Here is a 20,861-nt window from a genome sequence, read left to right on the forward strand (position 1 = left end):
TGTCAGTCTTGCTTCTTGTCTTACAATTCGTTTTTGATGGAATGACTGCTCATCATCGAAAGAAATACTACTAACCCTTCTCTGATATAGTTCAGATGAAAATACCCCGGTGGTCATGTCGATTGAATTTCAAAGATTCTCTTGGGACCATCTTTTATGCCACATGTGTGTAATGGTACCCAGCCCCCGAGCGTCGAGCTTTTGCATGCAGGCCATGTGTATCCTAGCTGAAAAGTGGCAGTCTTGAAAGGCTCCTAGATCCACTGTTCGATCATAATCCTTAGTATCCTACCAATCTATCGATACCCTCGCAGGGCAACGAACAAATGAAAAAAACGAAGGGGAAAGCATGGGACAAATTGTGTGGTATTTGAATAGTACGACTGTTGCATGCGAGATATACTTTGGAAGACCATATGCTTCACTTGAGCTTTACGTCACTTGCTCCCTTTTGTCGGAACCCCAAGTTCAAGAGCCATACCCCAATATTTTCCCCTCTAATCTTTTCTACTGTGGGATCAGCATCAACCACTTCCCAGACTAGCCATTCCGCTCGTAGCCATTCAGTATCTCACGCCAATCTTGAAAACGTCCTCCAATTCCCTCCCATGCTTGGTCGATTCCTCTTGTTCTCTAGTTCTTCTTCCTTTGTCCCTCTTCACAAGATTTCGGCGACTTGATCAATCGCGTAATTCTCCCCTTAATGTCTTAATCTGTGCCTGTAGCTTCTGCAAACACGCCCTCATCATACCACTTCTTTTCCTGATCCGCTTCCATTTTGTGCGAGCCTTCTCGCAAGATTCCGACTTGAAACCTTCCGGCTAGTTATTTTCCACGTGAAGACGAGCATATCAATAGCTTTCGTATGTTCCACTTGGACGGCCATATGGTATCTATTCAAATAAGTTGAATTTGTTCATGCACTCGCGGAGGACGGCGGTTGCATGTCGATAAGGATATCGGTTCAATCAGTCCTGGTTGTCACCGTCTTCGCGCAATTCGGTGTGTTGGGTTGAAGGATCGCGATTGTTCGTGCATAAAGCAGTTCATATCCCGCCTCTGAAATCATTTCCGGGGAGTCTACTGACGAGCTCATCGACTGATTCATCCAGAAATTGCCGAAGGGAGTTGTTACATCGTAATGTGTTTGCATGTGTCTGCTAAGCCATATCAAAAATATCCGCAGGAACCTCCGTGGTAGATGTTCCTATGTACTGAGCAGTTATGTAACAGATGAAGACGCATGGATGTTAATAGAGCCCACTTCCTTTCCACTCACGCGTTGTCCCGAGGGCGGGGTTTCAAAGGGATTCTGCTCTTTAGAATCTTACATTGCATCATGAAGATGTTGACCGGCCCCAGGATTCACTAATGCCGCATAAATCCTAGGGATAATCGAAATGTGCTATGAGAAATTTTCTGGCGATCCATGGATATCGAAGATATCAAAATAGCTGGGCGGTCGTCGTTTCGAGCTTCACTTGTTGCGCCACATAGACTTGCACTAGCCACACTTCCAACCCCGCACAAAAAATTCGGGTTCTCTGTACAAACGCATTCATAGACAGTTTGTCGTGGTATTCTTATTACATGTTGACAATCCTGAATGTTTCAAAGTTTTAATATTGAGATGATTGTGGCAGTCAAGGGTCGCTCAATGTTTTGAGGCGCTGTAGACAGAACTTGAGTGGCAATCACGCAGGAAGAAGTCTTCCTCTCCATTCTGGAAAGAATCATCCGTATCTAGATAATGAGCTTTTCATTGAAAAGTAGCATAAATGTCAGATCTCCTGATATAGTTTTCCAGAAAGGTGTTGATACACTTACATGTCAAAGGACCAGCGACTTTGATACGAGTTTTCTAATAATTGAAGCCTAGTGGCGTACAAAATGAAGAGGCGGCGAAGAGATGATTAGAGGAATGATGGCTAATTGATTTTTCTGACTGGTTTCACTTGATGTTTGTTGATTTGATAGCGAGGGAACGATACGGTTAGGGTTTGAGTTTTAGATTCTTTGAACTCTTTTCAACCGTGGCAGAAGATTCTTGCAAGATCGATTGTGCTGAAATTAAGAATATCATTCTTTGTACAGATTCTTTACACGGTTCCTGATGAACTAGGTCAAGGTTTGAAAGCAAGCATTCAGAATTTCCCTGAACTGGAAAAGGATCAAGTCAAAAATCTCCCAATCTTCGGAAGTATCCGGAATGTTGAGAATGAACTTGGAAGCGTGGGATATGAACAAGCCGTTAATCACACTCATCAGTTGAATTGTGGTGGCATCAAATCTTGGACCAGGCATTCACCAGCAGAATTCTATTGCAATTCACATCTCATTGGATTCAGATGTGCAATGATCAGCTAAGATTGAGCTTTCTTGCAAAGCCAAAGGTGGCGAAGAATCTTGATAATGCGAACTTCAAAAGCACATCAGGACTGAAGGACTGAGATGGATTTAATGGCCACTGGTCAATCCATACTTAATTGTAGTTGATTGATTGGTCAGATCTCTGATATTCACCCCATTTTCGTTTTGAACCTGGTTTCATGCGGATATTGAAATGCTTCAAGTCAAGCGTGGTACGAATAACAACATCACAATATATCTACACTGGAAGTTGTGGGTATTGAAAAATTGCTACATGACTCATCTCTTTCAGCGTACACTTTTCAGGATTATATGAATTGGTTTCTGAAAGTTTTCTAATCACTTGTATCCTTTTCACGTTTGGTCGAAAGTCATTGCCTGAACATATAATTTTTTTGTGAAAATGAAAGATCAATCATTGTCACCGCCTTGAAGATATTTTACTGGCAACTGCGGCCAAGTGCTACGATAATAGTTCTGGAGCGCCATAAAGTTAAATTGAACAAGAAGAGGAAGAAGCCTCAAGATGTATTTTTAAATTCCTCCGAATAGTTCATGGAAACTTATCGAACTAATTTGGTAGTTGATGAACCGATGAACTCTTCATAGGTCAACAGCGGAGATGCAGTATTGGGGGGCAAAGTTCAAAGTTGCTATGAAGATGCCTCCCACCCATTGACATTCAAAGGCCACTAGTCTACAAGACTCTGCTCGCCATATTACCAAGATTTTCATGGGCCTATGCATGCCACGCAAATATTTGTGCATTTTTGACCCTCAATTAATTCAGTAAGTCGCGTAAATTATTATAAGATTTTATTTGTTTCGAATTCAGCTGCATTACTTGGACAAGATGCCTGCACAGATCATGATTTGTACCATCTCTTTGGTTTAAGTGTAACCTCTATTGGACCTCTACAAACAGTTATGTATGGGGTCTTCATTGTTTAGGGAACCTTTTAAAACTACATGACTTTAACTCAAACAACTCAGGATGAAATACTGGCTTGATAAATTGTTACTTCCTATTATTCTCGATCATTGCTTGCAGTTCCTTAGTCTCGACAATCCTCCCTCAAGTGCCTGGTGGGAGCCACACATAAATACAAGCAGCAATACTAGAAAATTTGGAAGAATGCATTAGCAGAGAAGATTGGTGGTGAAAGGATTATATATCTCAAACCTGAAAATTAGAAGCACAGATGCTATCAATAGAATTGTTATCTTAACATGTGTGTGGTTTAATGAGTGACCAGTGTCCTTTCCCCAGATTCTTTTTGTCAAAATACGGCACGTCAGAAATTCCCTTCATTGAAGCAATGGATTCCTTGGTGGGTAGCAGCCCAATGAAACATCAAATCCATTAAGCTTGGCTCAGTTGGAAAACAAGAATCGCGAGTTCATATATGAAGTGATAGCCTACATTCGATGGCTTTCCCGGCTGGAGTATGCCAGTCAGAAATTGTCAAACTTTGAAGTCAATAGAAACAATCTGAGGATTTGCAATACTGGTTTCATCTCGAAGTTCGACTTTTTTTTTGATATTAATAGCTTGCTCAAATCTTTGTCTGGCAACCTAGCTTTGAGTCGTGGATTAGCATGAGTAGATCTAGAGCGACTTCGTAAATTCCATTGCGATGCTTAATAGTACGCAAGTTTGTAGAGGTGTAAGATCGCATTTTTTTATGCATTCATGGATAACATAATGATTACCAGATTCGATTCAAACTTTGATTGCCATGGTCACGAAGTTCAGTGGTGTAGTTTGTTGGTAATATGGCAACGGCACAAGTGTCCTTGGCTCTTGGACACTGTGCTCATAGCAATAGTATAGAAGATTAATTAAAAATAATAAAACAATGGAACAATGGTATACACCCCGAACGTCCCAATTAAACCCCATAAATCAAACAATACTCAAAGGATCTGCCTTATGCAATCTAACCTGTACCCCGTTCATACTTCGATTTGTGACAGTATGGTGATATAGTACTGGGCCTGGTTTCTCTAAATTCTCAATTTGATCATACTTTTGAAGAAATCTTATAATAATATATGAGGTCTCAGTCAACGAAAATTGTTCTGCCGATACAAATTAGCTATCTATAGATTTGGCATCTCAAAGACGGGGAAACTTACGACCGATACATTTCCTTGGACCTCCGCCGAAGGGAATAAATTCCCATCCGGCCCTTCTCCCTTCCCATCTCTCAGGCCTGAACTTGTCAGCATCCTCACCCCAGATATCTTTCCTATATTGCATCGCGTATGTTGATACCAATACTCTTGACCCAGCTGGTAGAAACATAGGCTGTGTACCGTCAGGGCCTCCTCCGCGTGGTAAAATGGTATCTTGATTACAAGTGCGATCATTCAATGGAACGGGTGCACCAACCCTTAGCGACTCATCAATTACATATTGTAGATATTTACAAGATCGCAAAGATTGAAATGAGATTTCTGAACCGGATGGTCCAAAGTCAGAGAGAATGATGCTTCGGAGTTTGGAGTAGACATCTGGATTACGTGCAAGGAAATAAAATATCCAGCCGAGCAATGAGCCAGTTGTATCGCGTCCAGCGTTAAGTACCTGCAGCGTTTCGTGGCGAAGCTGGACTGGGTCCTGATTTACCTTCGCCAATTCATCCAACAGCGAAAATGGCTTTTTCTCCGAATCGGGTTCTGGCCTTTTCTTGTCTTGGGTTTGACGGAGGCATCCTTCCACAAATTTGTCGACCATTCGATGCACCTCGTCGCGGTGATAATCAAAGTTGCGGCCTTTGACAAATCCATTCCACCGACCAGCAATACCTTTCATGAACAATGTTTCTTTTCCTGCATCAAGATGACGTCCGAAAGTACGAAAATCCGTGTCTTCTGTGCTCTGTATGGGGTTTGGACTGGCTGTATTGCCCGCTTCTTGAGAATGTACAGATTTTCCATAGAGGAACTCAGTTGAGACGTCCAAAGTCAAATTGTAGAACAGAGGGGCTAGATCAACTTTTCCGGTCCAGCCATCTTGAGTGCTTTGAAGTTCATGCCGAGCAAATAGTGCCTGGACGTGTCGTTCTTCGAGATCGAGATCCGATACTCTATCTCTCGAAAATTGTGGTCGTACAAGTTGTCTGGAGTGTTTCCATGCATCGCCTGTGTTCCTGAAATTAGCGTTCGTGATACGTAAGAACTAACTGCATGTTCATGATCATCAAGTGAGAGCAACATACCCTGAGCAGTGAAGATAGCATCGCCAAGAAGGGGACTCCAAATCTCCCTCCTTTGTGGTCCAATATCCCATTTGTTTGCCTCAGTCTGTAGAATGAACTGCACCAAGCTTGGATCTCTTGTAATAATAATCTCAGTGTCCAAAACCATTCCCCTCACCGTCAAAGTATTCGGTGATATCTTATCCATAAGTTCCATGAACCAAATCGGGCTTCTCCCTTCGCGATTCGCTCTCGCCGCTGCAATCACACTCATGATTCCCAAGGGATCAGATCCAGACACTGTTGGAGGGGGCGCGCAGCCATGCCGTTCGGACTCTTGTAGACGTCTTCGCTGGGTGAGGAAGATGGAAATGCATTTCGAAAGAACGGCAAAAACGCCAATGTACAAAGAAAGAGAAAAGATATACATGAATTAATGAATTGATGATATTTTGATGATCTCAGGTGTTCGAGAATCTTATCAATTCAAATGGTACTTGTCAATGGAGCATAATAGAATGGTAAGTAAAGTCTTGTTGAGAGGAACTTCGATTGGAACAGGGATCAAAGGAAGAGTGAGTAGCTACATACATCAACTGGACATTGCGAAGATCTTCAAAAAACAAAATAGAGCGGGCTAATTGTGATATACCTTAGACTTTGCATAATACATGAGCGTTGCTATAACGCCTTTACAGTGGCATTATTGACAAATATAATATTTCGGAACTTGGATAAGCTTCATCGAAAGGCCTAGTCAGGGTACCGCTAGTGCGTGTAGATCATATCCTCGGTACAGCGGTCCACAATACTATAACCTGGTTTATTACTAGTACATCAATTATTGAAAAGAGGGTTGTGCTGAGCTAAGTAGGAACTATCAAGGAATATGGTTATACGTGTTTCTACAAGTGAGATGCTCGATGAATAGGTGTGCGTTGTCAATATTCGTTGTGCCAGTTCATCGTCGAATGCCCCGATTGTAGTTGTAATAAACCCAAGAATCACCCAGAGAATTCATGTTCAATTGAAATAAATTACATGTCATCTTATTGATCAAAAACTTGCTTCCACAATTTATATCTGTACTCTACATCGAAATCATGAACAAAGAACCATACCCACTCTCCCCACTCGACCACCTATCACCACACGTTCACGTCCCTAAGCTCCTCTATTTCTCCTCCAATTCAAAGTCCCAAGACATCATTCAAACTCTCAAAGATGGCCTTTCAAAAACTATATCAGCATTCCCTATTCTTGCCGCATCAGTTGGGCCATCCCGAGAACTGAATTGTCAAAAAGGCTCACTTGCCGTGCAAGCTCCTTATTTCAGCGTCAATGATATTCTTTCGGTGAAGGATCTCAGTTCCAAATATGACTTTGAAAGTATTCAAGCCAACAAATTTCCTACCGATGCAGTTGACGCAGATGTGTTACCAGATTTGGTAAGAAATAACGCTCAAGTATTTCTTGCACAAGCAAACATTATACGGGGTGGCATTATTTTGGTCTGCGCCGTGCATCATTGTGTTATGGATGAGGCGGGAATGTTTAACGTTTTGAAATTGTGGTCTACATTCTGTCATGGGGGAAATGGCCATGAATTGGTGACTGGGGAATGGATTGATAACTCTGCTCTGTTGCAAGGACAGGGGGCGGGTAGATTGGAGGATTATCCAGAATACAAATTGTTGCCAGAGGATTTATCTTCCACGCCATACGTTTCGGTTTCTTCAGATGTAGTGGGAACGGGTGTATTTTTCTTCTCAGACGATTCTTTGCGACGTCTGAAAGAGCTGGCTAATGAGGGCTCGAACGATTTATCTTGGGTTTCTACAAACGATGCTTTGGTTGCACTCATTTGGTCTAGGATAACTTCGGCACGTTCAGCTACTTCAAACTCCGTCGAACCATCTACTCCTTCACTGCTCGTCATGACGGTCAACGGACGCAACCGCATTCAACCTGCCATGTCTCCTACTTTCACTGGAAATGTTGTATTGATTGCCAAATCCAATAGCACTTTCTCTGATCTGATATCAATGTCCTCAAATACTACAGATATTGGAGCCATCGCACGCCTCATTCGCCAATCAGTGCGTGACGTTGATGAGGCGAGGGTTAAAGACGTAATCAAAGCAATCCAGAAAGTGTCGGATCTTAACCGACTAGAGCCAAGCGGCTTTGAATCTCACCAACGTAATGCTGGGTGCTCATCTTGGTCGGGACAACCATATTACGCCTTAGATTGGGGGAACAACCTCGGTGGTAAATGCAAAAGGTTTAGGTGGAGAAGTTTGAAGACTGATGGAGTCTTTGTCATTTTCCCGAGAATTCCCGAGGGGGAAGGAGAGAATGCTGGAGAGGGAGGTTTGGAGATTTGCATGGGCTTACGGAGAGAATGTTTGCTGGCATTGAGAGAGGACAAGGTTTTTGGCCAATTTGCAGAGTGGAGGTGCTCTTGAGGGTCAGGCTTTGGGCATATCATCGTCATTCTTTTTTTTATCAGGTTGTGATGTTCAGTAATCTAATTTGAAATGATGTACATCTTGAAATTATTGATTATAGAGTTGATGCTGGCGACTTCTACGAAGTACAGAATCCACCAACACGATAACTTACTTCGCGAAATGCACATTCACATCCCGTTGAAGTGGATATAAAATTATTCTCCCAACACAATATAACTTTCTAAAAACTTTTTCCTGGACTTAGACGAGCTACGGATAGTGTATCGCCTAATTGCGTTTATGATGTCCTATGGGGGCAATTCAGATGCAGATTGACAATCGACAGTAAGGATCCTTCGATGAGTTAGCTGACGATCACTTGGGTCCACTCAACTATCCAAAAATATGATATAAACTTTTTTAGCGGGGAAAAGAATCGAGAGATCCTCAATATCAGTCACTGTACCAGTATCATTGTCGTCTAAGAAAGGAAATTCAACATGCGGACGAGATGGTGGCGTTTAAAGTTCATCGACACCTCGGATTCCGACTTTCCGCAAGATAGTTCAGACAGGACGATTCTATCTAGACAACAACTGTTCTATAACGTGAACTACAGAGTATAGTAATCAAATTTGACTCAAGCAGAGTCACCAAGATTGCGATTTGCAGAATCTCTCTCGTTCTGGTACAGTATGTCTTATGTGTGGTCCTTTGCTATTGCATAGAACTTTCCGAATTGGTGGGTCTTTAGCGGTGACGACGAATCTCTGTCAGTGCTTTGGTGGGGCAGCTGAGGGAGCGCTAGCTTCGCTGTCCCTGACTTGACCAGATTTCGCTTGGCCTTATATCGCCAAGCTTAAAATGTCCGAATGAGATAGTCTCACGTGACCGCATTGAGATCATTACACTAAAGTAACTTTTGTGGCGTTCGAAGCGGTCGACAAGGAGTTCATTAATGTTAGTTTGGAAAGGTTCTTAAATGAAGGTGAGCTTAATGTTTGCTCCGTTATATCCACAATTGCTTGATCCTGATCTGCCGATCTCCCTTTCGCATCTAAGATCCGGCGGTAGGGAAAACCTTACTCGCTCAGCGGCCTTCTTGGGAATACCAGATCCCCTTTCGGGGTCTCTTGCTGTCTCAGAAATGGTAGATCGGCATGATCAGCAGATCTCGGGAATCCTGGTCGAATAATCGGTCAGTCGCCAGGATTGTGGTATATATCTTCATTCTCATTGCATTGGAAATCGAATAATCCATCAAACACTTCACATTCATTCATCAATCACACTCATTTAGCAAACTATCCACTCCTTCATTCAACCTACCACAATCAATCATCAAACCAATTTGTTTACTCAAAACCCCAAACCGAAAACATGCAATTCTCACGTATCTCTGCCCTTGCTCTCGTCGTTGTCCTTGCGGACTTCAGCATTGCTCTCCCCGTCGGCAAGGACTCATCGATTGTCGCTTTAGGCCAATTAGTCCCAGCGGATACCGCCAAAGTGAGTAAAATTTCAAATCGAATTATTGAGAAATTGTTTCTAACAGATTGATCGACAGATGATCCCTCGCCATGCAGGAAACCCCGGATACGAGGCTGCTCAAGCAGGAGAGGGTCCATTGGCCCCAGCCCACCCAACTGAGATCCAGCCAGCTCCAGTCCAACCAGTTGTGATTCACCCAACTCCAGTTCACCCAGCTGCAGTCCACCCAGCTCCAGTCCACCCAGGTACTGTTCAGCCCGGTGATGCCCAACCCGCCGATGTCCAAACCGCCGATGTCCAACCCGCCGATGTCCAAACCGCTGATGTCGACCCTGCCAACATTCAACAAACCGGATTTCACCCTACCATCAACCACGCGGAGCAAGTGCAAAACAACCATGGAAATTCTTTGATCGATGTCGACCCCCAGGTTCTTATTCCTATTGATCTCGACTGCGTAGGAATCGCTGTCTGCAACCCGGTTACAGTTAACAGAGAGGGAAGCACCAGTGCATAAGCTGGCACGGCTATACATTGATCGTGCTTCATTGGGGCGGGGGAGGATGATGCAAAGATCCTTGGAAATATGTAGCAGGAAATTGAGCGTGCATGTCTTTTGAGATGATAGTTGAAATTTGGGGAGAAAACTTTTTGGCGAGATGATTTTTGTGGAGATTTTTAATTCTAATATATATACTTTTTACCCTTCTAAATTTGCTTCTATCCATTGCCCTGAATTTTTGATTTGAAGAATTTCCAATGAGTTCAAGCATGTGAATTGCTTGTATTGCAAAGTGAAAAAATTCGAAGTCTTCGAATTTGCAGAAATAGGAACATTTTTCAAAATAGGCAGAATGTGCTAGGCACTCGACTTTGTCTTCTATTATTGAAGATGGGAAGAACCGTGCTCTCAATCCTTCAACAAAGCGTAGCTGTCGGACTGGTGGATCTATAACCCACTTTTCCCGCTCTCGTGCTTAGATGACGTGTGATGGCGTCCCACATAACGTGGAATGGAGGTACTATATTTAATATTCCCTGCTCATACGAAGAGGGCAGGCAGAATGGATGCAGCCCCTCTTTGACTCCTGCCCCTCTATAACTTCTGTCCGGCTTTGACTTCTATGTATGATTCATGTGTGCACACCCTCTAAAGTCTGTTCGACAGTATCGAGACTACTGTAAAAGTTGTTGTGTCTTCGCTGAGAGTGTGATGAGTTATGAGCACAAGACCCTCCATCTCTCCAATCTTTAATCTTCCCAACATATCAATATTAGATTGTTGACAGATGATACGCAGAATCATATTTGCTCATTAGATTTAGTACAATCAATCCGAGGTCAAGACAAGATATTTGCGTCGTTTTCAAAATTGAGATCAGAGACACTTCTACATATCTAAATTTCAGTTGAATCGGTTTAATTCTTGAGCGGGCATTCAGCACTTCAATTTATATAAGAAAATAAGTATTTGTAAGAATTATATTACAGAAAGGATACGGTACGTAAAATATGACCAGAACTCTTACATGCAAGAGTCTTTGTGAAAAAATCTATGTAAAAATTAAAATGATTCTGTACCATCTCCTAATTTTCCTTCATGCCGACTGACATTGACATCGTATCAGTTATAAAACAACTTTAGATGGCAGTAACCTTGACTTGAAGACCGTCTCTTGGTCTCAAAACCAATCTCCACATCTTCAAGTCTTCGGGATTCTCCACGCTCTCATCACGCTCAAACTTGTACATGCTCAATAAACAACATATCAAAACCTTCATCTCAGTCTCTGCAAATTTGCGTCCAATACAACCTCTGGGGCCTTGCAAGAAAGTCATGAAAGCATTGGCCGTGAAAGTAGAAGGCAATTTGTCCCAACGATCAGGATCAAAAACATTGGCTGTGGGACCCCAGTACATAGGAAGATGGTTAACAGTGTTTGCGAGAATATAGATGACCGTACCACCTGGAACTGTGTATGGGCCCAATTTATCGTCTTTGAGAGATTGTCGGACTGTCATTGGAATGGGTGGAATGAAGCGGAGAGATTCACGGCAGACATTGTCGAGGTATGGTAGAAGATCCGCATCAGTCTTTTCAACACTTCCTTCATAACGGGCTTTTTGATCGAATAGGAAAGGCATGTGCTCGCGGATCTCGGCTCTGAGTTTCTCTTGAATTTCCGAATGAGTTGAGAGAAGATGAATTGTCCATGCCAAACCTGTTGCTGTTGTGTCGTGGCCTGCTCCAAGGAAAGTCTGTGGACAATGTATATTAGTCTTCCGCAATACTACGAGGAGCTATTTGAGGTTTCAGCTTACCATGATTTGATCACGCATAGTCTCGAAAGATAAACCTTCTTCACCAGCTTCCTTCATCTTCAAGTTGTCCTTGGCAATCAATGCGATAATGTCCTTATGGTTAGTTCTCTGAGCAGCTTGTTCTTGCTTCTCGTCAATGATATCTGTTGCAGTCTTGAGAATGATCTTTCGCGAACTCTCCATATCACGGTTCATCTTGGCGGGAATGTACTTGGTAGATGGAATAAAGGCTTGAAGACCGTGCAAGATACGGGAGCCAATGTCGAAAGCAAAGACAAGTCGGTAGGCCTCACGAATTGGAGCTTCGGGATTTTCGAGCGAGTTGATATCAACACCAAAGCCAGCGGCACCAATGATGTCAAGAGTAGTGCGGTTCAACCATTCCAAAACCTCAAAAGGCTTACTTTTTACCGAGTCAGCGTCCATTTCTTCCTTCCACAGCTTGGTGAGAAGCAATGACTTCTGCCAGAATACTGGGTAGAGCGCTCGAATCGATTGGATAGAGAAACCGGGTGCTAAGGACTTTCGTTGATGGATGTGCTCATCTCCCTCAGCAAGTAGTACACCTTCCCCAAGAATTCTGACCATCCACAACTTCGCGCGCACTGGCTTTGGATAGTTGTATGGATTTCTGGTTGTCATCTACGAGTTCATGTTAAAGATTGTACGAAGTAAAGTTATACTGATCTATCATACCTGCTTGATTGCATCGTCATCTACGACTGATAGACGTTCAGCTCCAAAGGGAAAGAAGTATCTGATGATTGGGCCGTGGGTTTGATGCCATTCACGCTGTCGAACACCAATCTCAGTGCTGATAATGTCAAAGAATTGACCCCAGAGAGGGAAACCAGGGACGGTAGGAACATGTCGCAGCTCGGAAATATAGAATGGGAAAATGTAACTGAGGTAAAAGACATATGATGGTATGAAGACTCCAAAGACAATTTGAAGTGAGTATATAGTGCTCCACGAGGAGTTCTTTGATATCAGGAGTGCAATCAATGTCGCTGCCCCAGAAAGGGAGGCGAAAGATACTTCGATAGCCATATCGTTGCTCAAAGCAAAGTGTTACTGAGTTGAGAAGGAAACGACAAGACAAAGACCGGAATTATGACACTGATGAATGAATTGGAAATGCTAATGAAATTATTCACCGTCCATACTTGTGGATCGTAATCTTAACAACACTTGGTGTTTTTTTAGCCAGAATGCTCGAAAATGTTGATCTCATTGATCGTCATCACACATTTACGATCGAATCTATCTAAAATTCTCCACACATCTTGCAGAAGTGCATTCCCAAGAATGTATCAACTACTAATAACTTTCAATAGACGGTAAACGAAATATCCGGCTAACAGGTCGAACAATGCCAGCACGGTATGTAAACATCCTTGCTTGACACGCCAAAATTGCTGTCTTAACTAATTACTCGGCGTGATCGAATCTCGCAGAGTGTGGATCAGAGACTTCTCTGTGGAGATATGCAAGAAGCATTCTATTAATATGAGTTTATCGAAATGATTCTAATTGACTCAAAAAATAAACTTAAAATTTTCGAGAAAAGAATAACGTGAAACAGCCGTCCCGCTTGTGAGAAATGGATTAGTATCATCCCCACTGTTGTTGCTGATCTACAAGCACTAGTAGGCATTTTAACGTGAGCGGGAAGCAGACAACCAGAAGGGGTAATTGCGCGATCATCAAGATTCGAGATCGGTGAAAGGTACCCGCAAAAAGCTTATCTTTACTTAGACGTCCCCAACAAAGCTCCCTACGACACATCATTTATGGATCCTTACTAATAACCAATGCGGAGCTAGTCCGTGTACTTCGGAGAAATTCATCCATTCGATCATTTCTATGCACGCCAAGTGGTTGCAATAATTCGATGCTTGAAACGTCCGGAAGCTTAATTTGTTTCCCCAAATCTGTCGTTACACTTGCCGTCGCCCCTGATAGCGGTCATTCATCATAGTGACAAAGCTCCACTTCATGGCGAAAGTTAGCCAGGAAGTAGACTTTGCAGACCCATGGAACTGAAAGTAGTTTTCAAACTCTCAATCACTCAGCTCGAGTTTTTGGCTCAGATCATCAGTACTACAAATTCTAGCCTTGATTGTGATCGTCGTCACTAGTCCATAGAAGTTTTCAAAGTTTTCGATGTATGAGAAACGGCATTTCAACTAGGATTAGCACCTTCCTCCCTATCCTTCGAAAGAAGCAAAATTCTTTAAGATATAATCGTTAACCCCTAAAATAACAAAATTCTTTTTGACATCAGAATCCCATCTTGAATCTCATTCTTATCTCACACATTCTTTTTTCACGAGTTGCGACAGCATCAGCCAATATGTCAAGCAGTACACTTCTTTTGCCGCTGGATGGGGCCATCAAGTTCTCCCCATGGGAAGCCTTCGATAAACTCTGGACGTCGGTCGCAGGATATCCTGCTGAAGACTTTGAGTTCATTCCAGGAAAGACGCCAATGGCTACGTTGAAAGGAACTCTTGTTACAATAGCTCTTTACTACGTAATCATCTTCGGTGGCCAAGCATGGATGAAGAACCGTCCAGCATATAAACTGAATGGTTTGTTCATGGCACATAACTTGATGTTGACAGTCGTAAGCGGTTCGTTGCTTGTTCTGTTTGCGCAGCAGCTCATTCCAAGTCTGTGGAAAAATGGCTTGTTTGATGGTATCTGCGGTGGAACTGGATGGACCAAGCCATTGGTTACTCTCTACTACGTATGTTCATATTCCCAAGACTTGAAAAAAAGATCATACTAATGAAGACATACAGTTGAACTACATCACCAAATATGTGGAGTTGCTTGATACCGTTTTCTTGTTCCTCAAGAAGAAGCCTTTGAGTAAGTCATAACTCAACCTGAAACTTTTGCAGTGCTCATTATTTACTAGCGTTTCTTCACTGCTATCACCACCCCGCAACAGCTCTCTTGTGCTATACTCAACTTGTTGGACACACTCCAGTATCCTGGGTCCCAATCACTTTGAATCTTTCCGTTCACGTTGTGATGTATTGGTACTACTTCCAGAGTGCACGTGGAATCCGCATCACCTGGAAGGAATGGATCACCCGCATGCAAATCACCCAATTTGTCATTGATCTTTTCGCAGTTTACGTAAGTCTCAAAATCAGGAAACAAAATTCTTACTGACTTTTCTCCAGTTTGCCACATATAATTACTACGCTAGCGCCTACTACAAGCATCTCCCCCACGTCGGAACATGTGCTGGTGAGCCATTTGCTGCTTTCGCTGGATGTACCATTTTGAGCTCCTACCTCTTTCTCTTTATCTCTTTCTATCTTGCTACATACAAGAAGACTACAGTGAAGAGAACCGCCATCAAGGCCCAGGACATTAAGACTGTAGTAAAGTCATAAATACTGAAGTTTTGAACCACAAAGCCATCGACTGAGGAGCTTTTCTTCTTGGGCTTTTGGGGATCTTTTCAGAAGGCACGTTTCAGGAGGGGTTTAGGGGAATAAAGTCGAGAAGCAGCTCTAATGGGGATTAGACGGTGAAGTTTGTATTTGATAAGTTTTATTTTGTAGCATAATGTATATTCTCCCTGTGAGAGCTTCGAATGTAAGAATAGAAACAATTTTAATCTCTGGAATTTTGCATCATAGTCACATGTGAAATACAATCTTTTCTGTAATCCGATTAGATAATGCGGTAATATCATTGTCCAAGTTGACAATAACTAGTTCTTAGGCTAGCTTTAACACCCTCTACCTGGTTCCGGGAATATATATCCACATGCTCGAGCGGTTGATACAGGTCTTGGCAACAATCATTTGCACTGACTCTAAAGAACCGCCAGCTTTCGCAATCTTGTCAGCCCTAAATCAAAGCAACCATGCCGGTGGATCTCAGAGGAACGCCCTAGCCCAGAAAGGGTATATGAATCAAATAAAATGTCTTTTGATCCCCAAAGAGGTATGGCGGCCCAATGTCGGTTACACCGTAGTCAATTTAGTCTTTTTTATACCCGCTATCGAGCCAGTAATCGATTCAGACCTTTGATAGATTAACTTTTTCGGCAACGTCCAGGTTTTCTATGTAGATCTTTATACTATTAAAAACATAGTGGTTTCACGCGGGATCCCAAATGGGAAACGGAGGAGATCAGCACTAGTGCATTGGAGTTTAAGCTAATGCAAGAGCCGCAGGAAACTGGAATGATGCATCCTCACCCAGCCGTCTTCGATTAACTAGTGTGTATTGAGATCAACCTGGCAAGGTAGATCTTTGATTTTGGTAATAGACATTGCGAAGAAGATCTCTGCATGGAAGGCCATGGTGCCCAATTTTCACGAAGTTTTGGTGAACTTTAAAGATCACAAATCTCACAAATATTGGGTCTATCTGAGCGCCATCTACGACATGTATAAATAGAAGTTCAGGCTAGCTTCTTGCCATTTGCAGCCATGGCGGTGAAATCGAGCATTTCAGTAACAGAAAAACAGAAATGATTTCTTCTTTCTCTTTTCTATGATCTCATTTTCTTTACACATGTCAAATATTCTAGAATAATATTCTGCATCGCAGACATCTTCATCGTCAGCACCTCTTTCACTATCAGACTTCAAAATGAACAACTTTACAGTCAGTGGTACGCATACCACGCACCTGTACACCGGGTTTACAACTCAACCTTTCTTCCCAAGCAAAACTCTTCTCTGGACCATCGTTACGTACTCTTTACAAATTCTTCTGAGATGTTTAGATTATGTTTATACATCAATGACAGTTTGGAAGCTCGCCGTCATCTTACTAGCGATTGGAATTTCAAGACTCTGCCATTAATTTGGCATTTACGTATCGTCAACGCCTTTCGATTCTGTCTTCGCTCACAGCGACCAAAAGTAAAAATGTGGACCACATTCAAATTTTCCAGCCCTTGATCACTGAGTCACATGCTCCCTTGATGGAGATTGACTTGAATCTCCACAGTAAGTTGTGGATTCTATTGTTTTTCCATGTGCATAGTCACTGACTCCCCTTAGAAAGTAACAGTTCCTACTTTTCAGATGCCGATGTAGCTCGAACACACTTGTTTTGTACGCTATTCTCCGAAGCTATCGAACAGATGAGAGGTGGAACAGAGGCAGTCACAGGATCGAAGGGACCTGTTTTCGGCATTGCTTTGGGAGCAGTAAATTGCAATTTTAAGAAGGAACTCAAGCCTTACGAATCATATGAGATGTGGACAAGAATTCTATCGTGGGACGAAAAATGGATATGGACTGTCACACATTTTGTTCGAAAGGATGCATCAAAACCAAAGTCATATACCCTTTATCCACAACAGAAATCGGATGAAGAAGATGAAAAACGCAAGGAATTGGATCCAAGAGCTGGTGTCGTAGCATCCTCGCTTGGCAAATGTGTTTTCAAGCAAGGTCGCAAAACAATCAGTCCTGAATTTATGATGAAGGCTTCTGGACTACTTCCGGATGATCTTCAGAATAATGAAATGGATGCGCAATTGAATGAAGAAATCAAATCAGGCAACTTTGGAAAATGGACACATGCAAAGATCGAGGAAGAGAGATTGCGGGGAAAGAAAATTGCAGACACTTTGTCTGTAGAGAGCCAACAGGAGTTGGAGGCATCATTCACTGGTGAATCTGAGGCATTAGGAAGACATACTGATGGTACTGGCTTAGTTGGTGTTTTATCTACTCTTGCTCAATTGGCGGGGCTGAAGAAAAAACCAAATCTTATGAGCTACCAGCGCTCATGTGTTCTGGATATAAGGTTTTCATTGCTGTCTGTACATATTATAATTTTTAATCTGCCGCGTACATAAGACAACAATTGCAGCGCATTTGTCACATGGTGTTGAAATGACTTCATCTTCACACGTTGAATGAATTTTTGCCTATTGGAGCTCAGTCCATACGTACAAAAGAAGCTTTTGTCACAGCGTCGGCCCATCGAAGATTCGGGTCATGATTCAAATAACCTAGAATGTTTAGCTGGCTGAGATGTCACAGACCAATTTCTCCGGTAAAGATCTACATCGAAAAACCCAGTTCTCCTCCCGAATGGTGCCGGATATCTGTACTAGTTCGTAGCCCGCATATCTACAATAGTATATATTGTTGATCGGCAATCCCGTATCTGCAACTAATGGTTCACCTACGTAATCAACTATACCCAATATCTCACATCGTAATTTGGATTGTAGTGAACAAAGGAGTTGAAACAACTTTACATCGACATTAATATCAAAAAATACCACGAAGGCATCCCCTGGAGATGCAAATATGGTTCAGACGGTGAAGCGAGCTCTCCAATTGAAAATGCAGCACCAAATAAAGATTTAGTGGAAGAACTTGACTTTTCGCGTCAAATTTTCCATGTACAACCGTCATCTGAAACTACTCCGGATGACAGAGGAGACCAAATGGTTCTAAATGAGGCCAATGGACTCCCTCATCATTCAGATACTGATAAAAATCAACAAGCAGTAGATACAGGATCTGGTAGACAAGAAGGTTCTAAAGATAATGTGGAAGCGAACAAAGATGGAACTAACCTCAGCCCGCAGAAGGTACGTTTGAAGAAGCAGAATCACAGTTGGGGTCGCAACAAGGAAATACCGACAGAGAGGTTGAATTCTCAACGAAGTCCTCAACAGCCAGAAGAACATAAGCCAAGGGTCTCCCACGATTCATTTAAAAGCCTCAAAGAAAAGTCCGGCAATGCTTCGCGTCCCTCTACCATGGAGAGTACGAAAGCAGGCTCTGATTATGCAGGATTTGAATCTATCATGGAGTTGGAAAAACCGTCACTCGAGGAAAATACTCGGATATTACAACCCACCACATCTCGTGGGACACGAAAAATCTTCGGACATTGATCCGAACAAAGCACCCCGAAATAATGCCGCCCTCAATGAACTGTTCACAGATATCATAGCATCTGCAGCTCCATCACTTCGACATCTAGCATCTCAAAGCACGCTTGGTGAATCCGTGTCTAGCGCCAAGAGAAGTAGGACCTATGAGCGACCACATCGATTATCCACTCCTGTGGAAGAGCAGAGACACCCCGGAAAACCAGGATTGTGGAGTGATCAATTCATGAAGAACATAGATGAGATGGTGGATTGGGAAACCAAAGAGGTAAACGCAATATCGTTAGCCTCCACCAATAATCTGGATGCTTTCGGGACTCGCGCAAAAAAACGAAAAACACGAGAAAAACGAGGAAGCTGTTGCGCCACCAGAGCCACAGGAACTGGATGCAGAAATTGAGTATCCTGGAACTCTTGCTCTAACGATTCTCACGATCGGGCTTTGCTTGTCGGTGCTTTTGATTTCTTTGGATAGAACAATTATTACAACTGTATGCCTGACATTCCCATTTCCGCCGTTGCATGCATTACTAACATTACTTCTAGGCGATTCCCTATATTAGTGGAGAATTTCATTCATACGCGGACGTGGGGTGGTATGGAAGTGCATACCTACTTACGGCATGCGCGTTCCAACCGATGTATGGAAGGATCTTTACTATTTTCAGTATCAAATGGTCATATCTAGGCGCAAATGCGCTATTTGAGATAGGATCATTGATTTGTGGTGTAGCTCCGAATTCTCTCACATTGATTATAGGGCGCGCAATCGCTGGAGTTGGAAGTGCGGGTATTTTGACTGGTTCTTTTGTTGTGGTGGCTCATAGTGTTCCGATACAAAGACGTCCCGTCTTCACCGCGGCTGTGGGTTTGATGTGAGTATTGCAACTTGGCTACTCGTCCCTAGACTAATTCAATTGCAGGTTCGGATTAGGAGCTACAGTGGGACCATTAATGGGAGGGGTGTTCACAGACAAAGTATCATGGAGATGGTGTTTCTATTTCAATCTTCCGGTCGGCGGTGTAACCATCTTGGCCATGATCTTGTTCTTCAATCCGAAGATTAACACGGTCACAAAACGATCGTTCGGCTCACGAGTCCTGGATCTCGACATCCTCGGAAACATTCTTTTGCTCGGTGCATGCGTTATGCTTTTTATAGCTTTCCAACATACTGAAGAGGTAAGTTCCATTTTTGTGGTTTGGCGGTCTACAACTACTAGGTATTGACTATTCATTAGGGCAGTTCTTGGTCCAGCGCAATGGTTATTGGCCTTCTCGTCGGCTTCGGAGTGACCATGATTTTGTTAGGACTGTGGTTCTGGTACAGAGGCGACAAAGCTTTGGTCCCACTTGAAATACTCCAGCAACGAACCGTACTAGCAAGCTGCCTTTTCTCGTTCTTCCTCTATTCAGCCTTGATCATTCACGGCTATTATCTCCCTCAATGGTTTCAAGCGATCAAGAATACATCTGCCATTGCATCTGGTGTCGACATGATTCCATATATCCTCTGCAATGCTTTCTTCTCACTCGTAGCCGGTGTTCTCGTCTCCAAATCCGGATATTTCACACCACCCCGCTATCATCGGTACAGCAATCGCTACGATAGGCTGTGGATTCATCGGCACATTCAGAACTGATACCACATCGGCTGAGTGGATCGGCTACGAAATTCTCAGTGCGACGGGTTTCGGAATTGCAATCCAACAAGGATTTACCGCTGTCCAAACTGTCTTGCCATTGGAGAAAATCCCTATCGGCACCGCTGCGGTGGTTGCATCGCAGTCTTTTGGTGGCGCAGTTTTTGTTTCTGTTGGAAATACAATTCTTCAGAACCAATTGAAATCCTCATATGACAGTGGACAGCTACCAGGAATCGATATCCAGGCAGTTTTAGATGCTGGTGCCACTGGCTTCAGATCTGTAGTTGATGCGGATCAATTGCCTGCACTATTGGAAGTATACAATGGTGCTTTGCAGAAAGTTTTTATCGCAGCGATTCCTGTTACTGGATTGGCGTTTATTTCTTCTCTATTTCTGGAATGGAAGAGTGTTAAAACTCAGGAGTCCACTGAACAGGTTTAAATCTTTTGACTTTGCGATTGTGCGTTTGTTTGA

At 42.9% G+C, this 20,861-nt stretch overlaps 7 protein-coding genes across 7 annotated transcripts; 5 read left to right on the plus strand and 2 right to left on the minus strand.

Moving 5' to 3' along the window:
• Window positions 1-4,258: 4,258 nt before the first annotated feature.
• On the minus strand, window positions 4,259-6,181 carry EAF02_009724 (uncharacterized protein). Its single transcript, XM_038905772.1, has 3 exons — window positions 5,595-6,181; window positions 4,510-5,517; window positions 4,259-4,452 (listed from the first exon to the last, which is right to left on the minus strand). Exons 1-3 carry the CDS (start codon window positions 6,001-6,003, stop codon window positions 4,277-4,279), a joined length of 1,593 nt encoding a protein of 530 aa, XP_038754512.1. The 5' UTR covers window positions 6,004-6,181; the 3' UTR covers window positions 4,259-4,276.
• A 495-nt stretch (window positions 6,182-6,676) lies between these two features.
• Window positions 6,677-8,041, plus strand: EAF02_009725 (uncharacterized protein; the record flags this gene model as incomplete). The annotated part of the gene is made up of 1 exon (XM_038905773.1): window positions 6,677-8,041. One exon carries the CDS (start codon window positions 6,677-6,679, stop codon window positions 8,039-8,041), a length of 1,365 nt encoding a protein of 454 aa, XP_038754513.1.
• Window positions 8,042-9,406: 1,365 nt separating this feature from the next.
• On the plus strand, window positions 9,407-10,034 carry EAF02_009726 (uncharacterized protein; the record flags this gene model as incomplete). The annotated part of the gene is made up of 2 exons (XM_038905774.1): window positions 9,407-9,535; window positions 9,594-10,034. The coding sequence occupies 2 exons, from the start codon at window positions 9,407-9,409 to the stop codon at window positions 10,032-10,034; spliced, it is 570 nt and encodes a 189-aa protein (XP_038754514.1).
• Window positions 10,035-11,158: 1,124 nt separating this feature from the next.
• Window positions 11,159-12,889, minus strand: EAF02_009727 (uncharacterized protein; the record flags this gene model as incomplete). Its single annotated transcript, XM_038905775.1, has 3 exons — window positions 11,159-11,776; window positions 11,840-12,481; window positions 12,536-12,889. 3 exons carry the CDS (start codon window positions 12,887-12,889, stop codon window positions 11,159-11,161), a joined length of 1,614 nt encoding a protein of 537 aa, XP_038754515.1.
• Window positions 12,890-14,195: 1,306 nt separating this feature from the next.
• On the plus strand, window positions 14,196-15,443 carry EAF02_009728 (uncharacterized protein; the record flags this gene model as incomplete). The annotated part of the gene is made up of 4 exons (XM_038905776.1): window positions 14,196-14,591; window positions 14,647-14,716; window positions 14,766-14,989; window positions 15,037-15,443. The coding sequence occupies 4 exons, from the start codon at window positions 14,196-14,198 to the stop codon at window positions 15,250-15,252; spliced, it is 906 nt and encodes a 301-aa protein (XP_038754516.1). The 3' UTR covers window positions 15,253-15,443.
• Window positions 15,444-16,465: 1,022 nt separating this feature from the next.
• Window positions 16,466-17,687, plus strand: EAF02_009729 (uncharacterized protein; the record flags this gene model as incomplete). The annotated part of the gene is made up of 2 exons (XM_038905777.1): window positions 16,466-16,827; window positions 16,882-17,687. Exons 1-2 carry the CDS (start codon window positions 16,803-16,805, stop codon window positions 17,685-17,687), a joined length of 831 nt encoding a protein of 276 aa, XP_038754517.1. The 5' UTR covers window positions 16,466-16,802.
• A 381-nt stretch (window positions 17,688-18,068) lies between these two features.
• Window positions 18,069-20,828, plus strand: EAF02_009730 (uncharacterized protein; the record flags this gene model as incomplete). The annotated part of the gene is made up of 7 exons (XM_038905778.1): window positions 18,069-18,714; window positions 18,803-19,008; window positions 19,085-19,231; window positions 19,287-19,615; window positions 19,664-19,922; window positions 19,982-20,331; window positions 20,378-20,828. The coding sequence occupies exons 1-7, from the start codon at window positions 18,288-18,290 to the stop codon at window positions 20,826-20,828; spliced, it is 2,169 nt and encodes a 722-aa protein (XP_038754518.1). The 5' UTR covers window positions 18,069-18,287.
• Window positions 20,829-20,861: the final 33 nt, after the last annotated feature.

This window comes from Botrytis sinoallii (assembly GCF_014898435.1).
Source record: "Botrytis sinoallii strain Bc 23 chromosome Unknown BSIN_021, whole genome shotgun sequence".
NCBI classification, from domain to species: domain Eukaryota; kingdom Fungi; phylum Ascomycota; class Leotiomycetes; order Helotiales; family Sclerotiniaceae; genus Botrytis; species Botrytis sinoallii.